At 33.7% G+C, this 12,126-nt stretch overlaps 1 protein-coding gene across 1 annotated transcript in view; it reads left to right on the top strand.

The window, feature by feature from the left end:
- Nucleotides 1-12,126, top strand: part of ttn.2 (titin, tandem duplicate 2) — a 314,983-nt gene that overhangs the window by 146,737 nt on the left and 156,120 nt on the right. Inside the window, exons 125-135 of the mRNA XM_078404016.1 lie at nucleotides 1,723-1,797; nucleotides 3,651-3,725; nucleotides 5,307-5,854; nucleotides 6,053-6,224; nucleotides 6,643-6,708; nucleotides 7,344-7,397; nucleotides 8,331-8,411; nucleotides 8,908-8,988; nucleotides 9,834-9,911; nucleotides 10,262-10,345; nucleotides 11,824-11,904. Coding sequence (XP_078260142.1) covers nucleotides 1,723-1,797; nucleotides 3,651-3,725; nucleotides 5,307-5,854; nucleotides 6,053-6,224; nucleotides 6,643-6,708; nucleotides 7,344-7,397; nucleotides 8,331-8,411; nucleotides 8,908-8,988; nucleotides 9,834-9,911; nucleotides 10,262-10,345; nucleotides 11,824-11,904 — 1,395 coding nt within the window. The remainder of the gene's footprint in view (nucleotides 1-1,722; nucleotides 1,798-3,650; nucleotides 3,726-5,306; nucleotides 5,855-6,052; nucleotides 6,225-6,642; nucleotides 6,709-7,343; nucleotides 7,398-8,330; nucleotides 8,412-8,907; nucleotides 8,989-9,833; nucleotides 9,912-10,261; nucleotides 10,346-11,823; nucleotides 11,905-12,126) is intronic.

Here is a 12,126-nt window from a genome sequence, read left to right as displayed (position 1 = left end):
ACCAGGTGGCAATAAAGAGAGCAGTTTTTGAACTCCATCCAAACTGCCGCTGGAAATAGTTATAAGATTATCTAGTTACTTATCTGTAAACATTATTGAAGCATAATTTAGAAAAGTATGAGCAATATGTTGCGGTAGTTATTTTCATTCGCACTTTGGTTTCTAAAACCACTAGCAAGAAATCAGGGATTACAACTTCATCTATTAGCAATTAAGTCGAGAATAACCATTTCCTGCTACTTATTATATTTGGAACTAAATCTATAATAACATAAAATGTACAACATTTACAGTTATTGCTTTTTTTGTTGTAGTACAGACTTATGTATTTACTTCCAAATATGACCATTCCATTCACACGTAATAAGCCTTCTTATATAGAATTTATCCAATAATACCAAGGTCTATAATTGGGTTTAGATTTATCCATAAGAAATTATACTTACAGTGAATTGAACTTTTGTGAAAAAAATAAGTTGAGTTGAATGAGAATGAATATTAATCTATCCCAATGATTAGTATAGAATCAAGTTGGCTGTGCTGCTTTATTAATTAACTAGCTTAACTTTAGGTATACCAGAAACATGATATGAAATGAGAGATTATTATATGATTAGTACAAGATGGTAGACTGTGCCATGTATCTTTTGTTGCTTTTGTGGTTTATGTGCATCATTGTAAAATATTCTGTTCACATCTTTGATATTCTTTTAACCAAAAAACAAATATCTTTAAGTGCCTGAAGTTGCCAAGTTTGTTCCTGAAGAAGTGAAACCGATTACAGGAAAAGATGTTGCTCCAATCAAAGGTATAAAATGAATCATATCAGAATTTCTCTTTGAATTATCTTGGTAGCTTTTGAAATTTGACAATATTCTTTTTTGCATTCAGTTATTTGCTGCCATATTTAATGCATCATTTTTTTGCTTGTGCCAGTATACTAATGCAATGTGTGTCTTTGGACAAAATACTTTTGGTACCTTTATTATGGTTATACAATGATTAAAACACACAATATAAAATGTAGCTCTAGCAGCACCCACTGTTTGGCAATAAGTTGGAAATTGGATTCCAAAATGGCATCCAGTGCCTACATCCCGTAATCTAGTGCTCTACATCAAATGGCATCCACTCTACATCAAAGCCCATAATGGTGACGGTGCACTGAATACATGCAAGAAGTAAGCCTTGCTTCAACCCATTGAATCAATTTCTCGAATGTTGATTAAGCGCCAGCACTTGTGATGCAGAGCTCAGTGTCTTAAGTCATCCCACGCCTCTGACAGTTGTATTGAAATAAATCTTATGTTGGTTTAGGTTTTATAATTTTATAATTATATTTGCATTTTATAATTGCTGTGATATTTGTGGAAATCAGTCTGCAGGGAGTGGTGAGATTGTAAAAGTCCCTTTGGGCTGCCCAGAACTGGACATTGAAATGTGCAGTGATCAATGTGTAATGGCATGATGGGCTGCAGCTCCCATGAATAATCTAGGCTTCCTAAAACAATAATAATATATACCAAAACACTCATTGCTGCACCTCAGTACATGTGGCAATAATCTAAACTCAACCATTATCCAAAATAAGAAACTAAGGTGTTATTAGTCCAAGAGTGTCATGTCTTAATCACAGCTTCCATGTTTAATTTTAGGTGTATTGTTTTAAAATGTTAAATGTGCACATCTTTGATGTTCTTTGTCAAATTAACTTTCTTCAAGTGTCTGGCGTTCCCGAGTTTATTCTTGAAGAAGTGAAGCCAGTTTCACGAAAAGAAAAAGTTGCTCCAATAAAAGGTACAAAAGAAGACATTTTATATTGGAATAATTCTTTGAATAAACAATTTATTTATCTTATTTTGGAAAGTATATGTGTTGTTAAAAACATGTTGTCTTTCCATGTACTAATCTTATTTCATGGTTGTTTTCATTTTGGAGCGTGTAACTTTGTGTTGTTTTGTGTGTTTCATGCTGTCTTTCTACTTAAAATGATTATGATACTTTCATCATGCTTAAGAACAGAGAGTAACATCTAGTTCAGCTTTAACCATTGTTTGGGAGCTGCAGATTAAAAAACATAATCTAATAGCCATGGCAATGCATCCCCATATCTGTAACATGAACATGCCAAACACAATATTATGCCAGCCAAAAGTATGCAACATAGACAGCAGTTGAAACTGTGAATCTGATTGTAACATCAGCCCTGCCAATTTAGTGCTCATTTAATTGGCTAGCATATATTTTTAAAGGCACCTGAGTGAACATCAAGCAGTAGGAAGACATTCTCACTCTCACCCCATCACACTCTCGACACACCCATATCAATAGTCAATAGTCAATTTATTTGTCACATACACATAAATGTGCAGTGAAATGAAAAATTACCCGCAGTTCAACAATAAGACCAATAAGAATAATCAATAAAAATGCAATAACACATACAATCATAACCAACACCAAACAAAAGAAACATCCATCACAGTGAGTCTCCTCCAGTCCCCTCCTCACTGTGATGGAAGGCCAGAATGTCTTTTTCTCTTCCTTGCCGTCTTCGCGGTCAGGCTGTTGAAGTTGCCACGTCGGGGCGGTCGGTGCTGTTTAAAGGGATCAATGAGTACTTATAAGTTCTTGGATTTTTTTTCTTGCTAATACTGGAATTTTATAAATGATTGTTGCTATCTAGAGTTGGCTACATTTACAGCAGTACACAGAGTTGTGTATCAAGCACTGAAAGACTGTGCTGTCTTTTGACATTTGCACATGTCGGTTGCTCCTGGAATGATATATTAGGTTTTTGTTCCCATTGCATAAAGAGGGCAAACTGTTGGGAGGAGGAGCAGTGGAAAGGGGCATCTGACAGGAGGCTATGTCTTCTTTTCAGTGACATAATTAACTACCTTAAGAGATAGATAGATTCTTGATTAGTACGGATGACAAGGGTTATGGGGAGAAGGCAGGAGAATGGGGTGAGATAGATCAACCATGATTGAATGGCGGAGTAGATTTGATGGTCCGAATGACCTAATTCTGCTCCTATCACTTATGACCTTATGACTACCTGAATGTCAGTAAGTAACCATATATCTCTTTAGGAATGTCTACAATAAAATAATCTACCTGTTAGAACTATAGTTTTACCTTCAAAGCTAGATGAGGACAGGATTAGGACAGCATTGATAGTAGCTATCAAGGTAACAAAGCCAAATAATTCTTATGTTCCTTCCAGATTGCAGCTAAAACTGGAGTATTGCCATATTTTTGTTTCAGTTATTTATCAATAAAGTAGTAAAATATACAGATCTGGTTAGAGGCATTAGCATTGTTCTCTAAAACTGATAACAGAAAATCTTGAGGACGCAAGAGATTGAAGTATTTGGAATCTGGAGCAAAAAACAAACTGCTGGAGAAACTCAGTGGGTCAGGCAGTATCTGTAGAGGCAGAGGGTCGAGACCCTGCCACATTAGAATTTCATACATTTTGAATTCTTCTAAACCATAATACAGATGGGAGCATCTTGAATGACTTTCTCAAGATAACAGATCATGTAATTTATCAGTTGCTTTTTTTGTGGTTAATGTTATATGTATTGCTGTGTCAAAATATGTTTATGTCTAATATGTTTCTCCAAAAATTAAATCTCTTGAAGTGTCTGAGGTTGCAGAATATGTTCCTGAAGAAGTGATACGAGTTACACAAAAAGAAAAGGTTGTCCCAATAAAAGGTACAAAAGGCACATGCATTCTTCTAATATTTATTTTTCAATACATAGTGTGTACATCTTCTCATTACTGTAGAAACTATGTTCTCTTTTAGAGCCCTCAAATTGTCAGTGCTCTGCTATTTATTAATTTTGTTTTACAATATGTTGTTTTCGTTCTTTGTACATCTGTACCAGTTTAATGTGTAACATCACATTGACAATAAAGCACCAACTGCGAGGCAAATTTATGCCCAGTGGGTATCTCATTATATCAATCAGTGTAAGATGTTGTTTGGCAACTATACTGTTATTTGGGAGCTAATTTCTTCAGTTTATGCTATATTCAAGTTCAAAAACTCCTCAATTATCTCAAACTCCTTTGACGCAACCTGTGCAAAACAGCAGGAGATGGGTCTCACTTTTCCCAAACCAACCTTAACTATTTAAAGGGTTCACACATTACATATCGGTTAACTTGGGTTGATATTTTATTGCCTGCACTGTAATTTTACAGGTATTTGGTACTTTATAGAAACAATTCAGATTGTAAGTACACAGAGATTCTATGGCAGGTATGGAAGGACCTATTGTTTGGAATTTTCAGTAACCAATTCCTTCAATGCATTTGGTGCAATATTAGGCATTTCTTATGCAATGTAGCATGACTGGGAAATTAAACAAGACTCATAAAAGTGAATCTCAGGTTGGGAATATCCCCTAGAAATAACATCCTCCTGCAATCTCATAGCAAAGCAAGAAATACAAAGTCAGTAGATGCCAGGATGATCAAGTTAATGGACTTCTGTACAATGATTCCTTCTTCGTGGCACATGGTAATATTTATAATGTAAGAATAATTCAGTTGCTTATTAGTAAAAATTAGCAAAGCATATATGCACATGACAACATTTGGGTGTGCTTATTGGTCTGGTAGAAATTTTAAAACTTAAATTTTTGAAAAATAACATTAATATAAATATCAGAAATTTCATACCCTGGAAATTATCTGAGTATACCTATCACTCTGTGACACTTTATATTAAACATGAAACCTTTAATACTGCAGAATTACCATTTGTAAAGATATTTTGAAAATAAATGTTAAATGTTAGTAAGAAGGTATGCTTTCACTCTTCTAGCATGCATAGAATATCCAATCATAAACATAATATCCTAAAAGCATGATGATCTTACAAGGTAGATTTATTGGAAAGTCATTCTAAAAACACCCATAGCTGTACATGGTGATTTGAGTACTGATCATAGTAAAATCAGATAGTACAACCAGAAGAATTGGAAAACGTGGAGAGGAGATTTAGATCTAAAAGATACAAGTGGCTTGATAGCTGAAAATTAAAATATCCCTAAATTTTGTATTTAATTAAGATTGGTATTTGGTGCTCTATTAATCTGCGACACATTATAAGATAGATATATCTATATATAACAACAAATGATTGAGAAGATTAGATTATTATGTGATTAACACGAAATGGTAAACTGTGTCAAGTATTTGTGACTCCCATTGTGTTTAATGTTATGTGTATTGCTGTATTCAAACTTTCTCCATCTTTCACATTCTTTTGTCCAAAATTCTTAAAGTGCCTGAGATTCCCGAGTTTGAACCTGAAGAGGCGAAACCAGTTACACGAAAAAAAGCAATTGCTTCTCCTGAGTTTGTTCCTGATGAAGTGAAACCAGTTACACGGAAAAAAGCAATTACTCCTCCTGAGTTTGTTCCGGAAGAAGCGAGACCAGTTACACGAAAAAAAGCAATTGCTCCTCCTGAGTTTGTTCCGGAAGAAGCAAAACCAGTTACACGAAAAAAAGCAATTGCTCCTCCTGAGTTTGTTCCGGAAGAAGCAAAACCAGTTACACGAAAAAAAGCAATTGCTCCTCCTGAGTTTGTTCCTGATGAAGTGAAACCAGTTACACGGAAAGAGGCAATTGCTCCTCCTGAGTTTATTCCTGAAGCAAAACCTGTTACACAGAAAAAAACAATTGTTCCTCCTGAGTTTATTCCTGAAGAAGCAAAACCAGTTACACGGAAAAAAGCAATAGCTCCTCCTGAGTTTGTTCCTGATGAAGTGAAACCAGTTACACGGAAAGAGGCAATTGCTCCTCCTGAGTTTATTCCTGAAGCAAAACCTGTTACACAGAAAAAAACAATTGTTCCTCCTGAGTTTATTCCTGAAGAAGCAAAACCAGTTACACGGAAAAAAGCAATAGCTCCTCCTGAGTTTATTCCTGAAGCAAAACCTGTTACACAGAAAAAAGCAATAGTTCTTCCTGAGTTTATTCCTGAAGCAAAACCTGTTACACAGAAAAAAACAATTGTTCCTCCTGAGTTTATTCCTGAAGAAGCAAAACCAGTTACACGGAAAAAAGCAATTGCTCCTCCTGAGTTTGTTCCTGAAGAAGCAAAACCAGTTACACGGAAAAAAGCAATTGCTGCTCCCGAATTTGTTCCTGAAGAAGCAAAACCAGTTACACGGAAAGAGGCAATTGCTCCATTGAAAGGTACAAAAGAAGACATACATTTTATACATGTATTGTTTCGTTGGAGAAACATCAGATCATTATCTTGAAAAATATGTTTGTTTTAAACTTTTCAGATAACAAATGCCTTCCTGTTTGTTTTTTTTTCAGTTTGTGCTGTTTTCCAATTTTGTTTCCGTATTTGTGCTATATTTTGTTGTCCTTGCCCACAAAATAAATGTGATACTTGCCTTACAATTGGTTATATAGAACAAAACATGGCTTATGTCCCTAGATTCTTATTGCCAAGACCATAATACAGAATGAGAAATTATGATTTATTTTACAATGCTGTATGTGTTTGCAGCATCTTTCTAGTTAATGTAATGTGTGTTTGTATGTTTATTTCTTTTAAGTCCACATTTTTGATATTTTGTCCATAAATTGCATTTTTTTGAAGTTCCTGAGTTTGCTGTGGAAGAAGTGAGATCAGTTACACGAATAGAAAAGGTTACTACAATAACAGGTACAAAAGACAGCACCTGCTTTATAGTAGAATTATTCCTTGTATAATCAATCTTTGATGAAAGAGAGTGTTTCTTTTTATGTGCTTCATAATACAGATGTCCTGATACATGTTCATCCCCTAAAAGTTGTGTTCTTTTAATTTCTTCTTTATGTTCTTTAACTTTGTTTTGCTGTCCCTGTCCTTGACATATTTTTTCTGTTTGTATTAAAACATATACTTTATACATATCAAAATTTGATATGATAAGTCGACTGTGTGCTACAGGTTTCATTTGATACAAAAATGACAATTCAAAGTTGCAATCAATTTAGTTCAGCCTCTGAGGGTAAGCAGTTTCTGAGATGGTTTTGTGGGTGATGCCGCAAAAAATAGATTCAATCTTCCCAATAATACAAGATGGCTGTACTAGATGTTTGACAAGCAGTGTCACCAATGAATAATATTGTTATATAAGGATTATGTTATTAGAGTAGAATCTCACATGTTTCCAGTTATGTGCCTGGAAGGTTGTTTGTAGAGTACTGTGATGGAAGATTCTACCTGTTTTAAATGAATTTTATTAGAAATCTGAATAATTTTAATTTTTGATAGCCTATAACTAAATCAAAATAAATTCTTTAATGTGCCATTAGAAGCAGTGGAACCAGTTCCTGTCCAAATGAAAAAGCCAACATTACCAATAACAGGTAAAATGTAGCTAAGATTTTATACTATATGTGTCCTTAGTTTATTGTTGTTATTGGGGGTATCTTATTTCCAGGAAATTCACTGAATTCAAACTTGGAATTCCTCTGATTTCCTATTGTTGCGTGTCATTGGATAATAAAGATTGTATTAGAACTATTCTGTTGACAATAGTACATCAATTAAATTGGATTGAAACAGGTATTGGAAAATTATATTTTACTGAAGAAAAAAAATGGAATATCAATGTTAAGTAAAATGTATAATTGAGGGTAGAGTTAGACAAAGAGTTAGATAAGGGGAAAGCTTGTTAATTCTTAGGCTGATAGTTTTGTCGTTTGACATGACAATTACAGCTCTCGGGTACGTGGTTTGCGTTTTACAATACTGGTTGTATTCTTGTAGTTGTATATCAAATTCTACTACAAGAAGAATAGAAAAGAGTTATGGTCAGCTGACCTTAATTAGCATAAGGACAGAAGGGGTAAGCCAAGTCAAATAGGAAAAATAAATTAGAGAACTTCGTCAAATCTTGATAGTGTGAATATTATAAAAAGGAGGTGAATTCTTCCCTTCTGACTTATGGACACCTAAGGTAAAGGAAGGGAAAACATGATTTAGAGATTTGGGTGCAAGTAGTAGCAAAAAGTTTCACATACTTCATCCAATAAACTGCTTATACGGAACAGGTTTGCTATCTGACTCACTCAAGTTAATTAAGGATGGTCTGTAAATTGTGGATTTATTGTTTAGTTTGCTTCAGTGGTTGTAACTTTTACCACACATCACTGATGAATGACATTGACACATAGGCCCTGGTATTTGTAGTTAAACTGCAATTATATTGAAGAATGTCCCCAGTCTGCTCCTCAGTTTGAACAATAAATTAGATAGAAACTACATTCTTTTAAACCATTTCTTTGTTTTTTTTAAAGTGCCGGAGGCTCCTAAGAAACCAGTTGTTGAAGATGTAGATAGAATTATGCTAGGAAAAGAAGAGATTTCTCCTAAAAAAGGTACAAGATTACCCAACATTATCTCTGCACAGTGCACTTCTATTGAAAATTATAACATTTTTTCATATTTGTCTCTTCAGTTCTGTTTCTTTTTGTAGTCTCTTTATTCATATATTGATTAATGTATTGAATTATTATCACTCATTTTTTTCTGATTGTTTAGGTTATTCACGCTCTTTGATTTAAGCAAATAGCAATATAATACTTTTATTCATTTAGATGGAGATGTTATATTCAACATTTGGAAGTATGCAGAAATTAAAGTCAGCTATTTGTAAACATGATTATTTTGAACAATAATCATATCATTAATACTGGATCATTTAATTTAAAAAAGATGTAAAGTGAAGATACATTGCTTCATTTCTGAATATATTGCAATTATTTTAGTATTATCGTAGTGCTCATTTGTTGTTACAAAAGAAAATATCACTTTAAGTCAACATTATCCACGTTATGTGTTTCATGTCATAATTTGTTGCTTAAATTTCACCAGTACCAGAATTCCACAAGAAACCAATATCTGAAGAAATTAGAGCTTTTACTGTGTCAAGAGAAGAGATTGTTCCAACTAAAGGTAAAAATGAATACATAACAGATTTTATATTTATTTGCTTCATACTTCATGGTCTCAAGTTCTCAAAAAACTTGCTTTTTATTTCATTGTTATGATTAAAGTTCCAATAATCTGCCAGCTAATTCTTCAAAGATCCCCAAGGTTCAGCAATTTTCACCCTGGCTCCTGTTTCCTCTGCTCCCTTTTAAACCTATTGAAGCCTTATTTCTCCTAACCACTATAATAGGTCCCATGTTCCCTTTAAACTCAACAGGGCCACATTTCCCACATTTCCATTAAACGCATCCTGGACCAGTTTCACACCTGCCCTTTAAACATGCTGGATTCACTGGAAAATGTATTATATTACAGTGTAAAACCTAAAAATGTGAATTAAAATGTGTTGATGTATTAATGGGAATAATTGTACAGAAAATCTGCAAGTTCAGCACCACCAAAGTCCTGAGCGTGCCAGATATTTCAGAATTTTATACCTAGTTTTCTCAATACATGTGCTTTATCGTGTTTAAAAGAATTGAACTTATATGCATTGAATCTTTTGTGGTATTCACAATAACGCCGGTTGCATGGGTTGATAATGCCTAAATATGTCTATGTTAATGTATTGAATTAATATTAAATCAAAATTTAACTTCAAATTCAGACAGATATTTCATAGAAATGTAATTTATTTAAATATGAAAGCAGACAGAAATATCACGATTGTGGAAACAATGTTATTTGCAAATCATTAGATGAGTCACTTGTGTTATGCATATTTCATGTTATCTATATTGTAGACATCTACCAAACTATCAAAATAATCTCAGCTGAATTGTAATGGTAAAATACAATATTCTTTCAAGTTCCAGGAGTATCCATGAAAGTTGTTGAAGAGAAACAGATTTCCATCACACAACAAGAAGAGATTCTACTAATGCCAGGTATTAAAAATGCAACGGGTCTGAACCAGATTATTAGTGTTTGACATGCACTTTAACTCCAAATGGAAATTATGGTCTTAAATTCAGTGTTGTGAAAATGGGACCTCAGCAAACAACTGAGTAAAATTATTTTATGGTAAAATGAACAGATTGAAGAAATCAACATTCCGATATTGGTAAATTAATCAAATAGTTGAATCTTCTATCTGTCCAATAGTGATTCTCAATCAAGAGAACATTTTCATTGTTATGCCTTGTTCAGTTATGTTAGCTTATCTGATTAATGTAATGTAATCAATAATGTTAGGCTTATTTATTATGAGTTATTAAAGCAATAATGTTCTTTGAAGTGCCAGAGGTTCCCAAGAAGGTACCTGCTGAAAAGGTTAAACCAGATACTGTTCCAAGAAAAGAGGAAGTCCCTCCAGCTAAAGGTACACCGACAGATGAAAGGCTAGCAATAACTTAGTTCACAAGGCAACATTTTTGCAGTTAGAATGAAAATAATTTCTACCTTTCATGCTGAACCTTCAAATCCTGTATTCAATATGGAATTCATATGTTGAGTTCATTGGAGCAGATCACAACAGTTCTGACAAGAATCACCTGTCTTCCCATTAGATCCTGCTGTAGTTTGACCCGAGCACCCATTATGGTGGTGAATTGGGAGACGGTTACTTTTTTGATTTATGTTTTCAGAGGTTTTTAATTTTTAATTTTATTCCTTAATATTAATTATGTAATTTTATTAGATTTCTAAAGCCTCTAGAAGTCAGAAACAATTAAAAATTATTAAAATGCCTTCTAAAGTTTTTGTAGCTGACAAAGTAGGAGTGGACCTTTGCTATCTATAAAATCCTTATTTTGGGGGATAGAGCGTTCTCACTGCAGCAGAGGCCATGTTGCCACTCAGGCCATACCACGAGAATCCAGATACTTCAAGCAATTGACATTGGTCCCTCCCTATATACCAACCTGGTAACTTTGGTCACAAAGAGAATTCATGAAAAAATGCCAGATAGTAGCCTAGTACCGCTACATCTTGCCCATTGTTTCTATATTTATTTATCAGTCTATTTTTTAATTTTGGAATTATATATATTTTTTTAATAAATTTTAGTTTAATTTAGAGATACAGGGTGGAAATAGGCCTTCGGCCCACCGAGTCCGGCTGACCAGCGATCCCCAAACACTAACACTATCCTACACACACTAGGGATAATTTACAATTTTACCAAGCCAATTAGCCTACAAACCTGTATGTCTTTGGAGTGTGGGAGCACCCGGAAAAAACCCAGCCAGGAGGAGAACCTACAAACTACATAGACAGCACTTGGAGTCAGGATTGAACCTGGGTCTCTGGTGCTGTAAGGCGGCAACTCTATCGCTGCGCCACCAAACCACCTGTTTTACTCAGTTTTACTTAATAACAATTCTAATCAATAGAACTACCTTTTTGTTAATTTGATACAAATACAATTTTTAAATAACCTTATAAAAATAAGATTTGTACAGAGGGTTTTGATGAAGGTTTCTCAGTAAATCATAAGCATATTTTCCGTTAAGGTAATAATTGCCTATTGATGTTTAAATTAATTCAAAACCAAATTCAATTTTACATTTTGTATAAGTATTACAAGGTTAGTTGATGCATTATATTTGAACAAAAGTGCTTTATATTTATAAAGATGGGAGCATATGTAAAATAAATTAGTAAATGTATATTCCATTCTTTTACTTTGATCATTTGTTCTTGGTGTATTCATTATATTGTTTCTCCAGAAACAAAAGCTATTTTGAGTTCATTGGCTAACCGCAATGTTTTTCTTGACCTCGTGTTTATATGTCAACTCTTTTTTATATATGTGTGCTTTAAGTGAATCTTATCTTAAAACAAATATATCATTTTAAGTGCCAGAGGTTCCCAAAAAGCCAGTTATACCAGAAGAAGAAGCAACCATTGTTCTGAGGAAAGAGAAAGTTGCACCAATCAAAGGAACAAATCTGCAAAGATACTCATAATATAACAATATATTTGCGCCATCATAATCTTAATACTTTTACCAGGAACACTGTACAATCCTTTCAATTTGTATGGAATTCCTGGTCTTACCAATCTAAAAATGAATCTTTTATTAAGTAGTGTTTTCTTTCATTGTTTGTTATTTCTGTGCTTTAGTTGTTATGTACATAGAATTTCATACAATTTTAAATG

This window comes from Rhinoraja longicauda, chromosome 8 (assembly GCF_053455715.1).
Source record: "Rhinoraja longicauda isolate Sanriku21f chromosome 8, sRhiLon1.1, whole genome shotgun sequence".
In the NCBI taxonomy this organism is placed as follows: Eukaryota; Metazoa; Chordata; class Chondrichthyes; order Rajiformes; family Arhynchobatidae; genus Rhinoraja; species Rhinoraja longicauda.
This window is presented reverse-complemented; position numbering and strand designations above follow the sequence as displayed.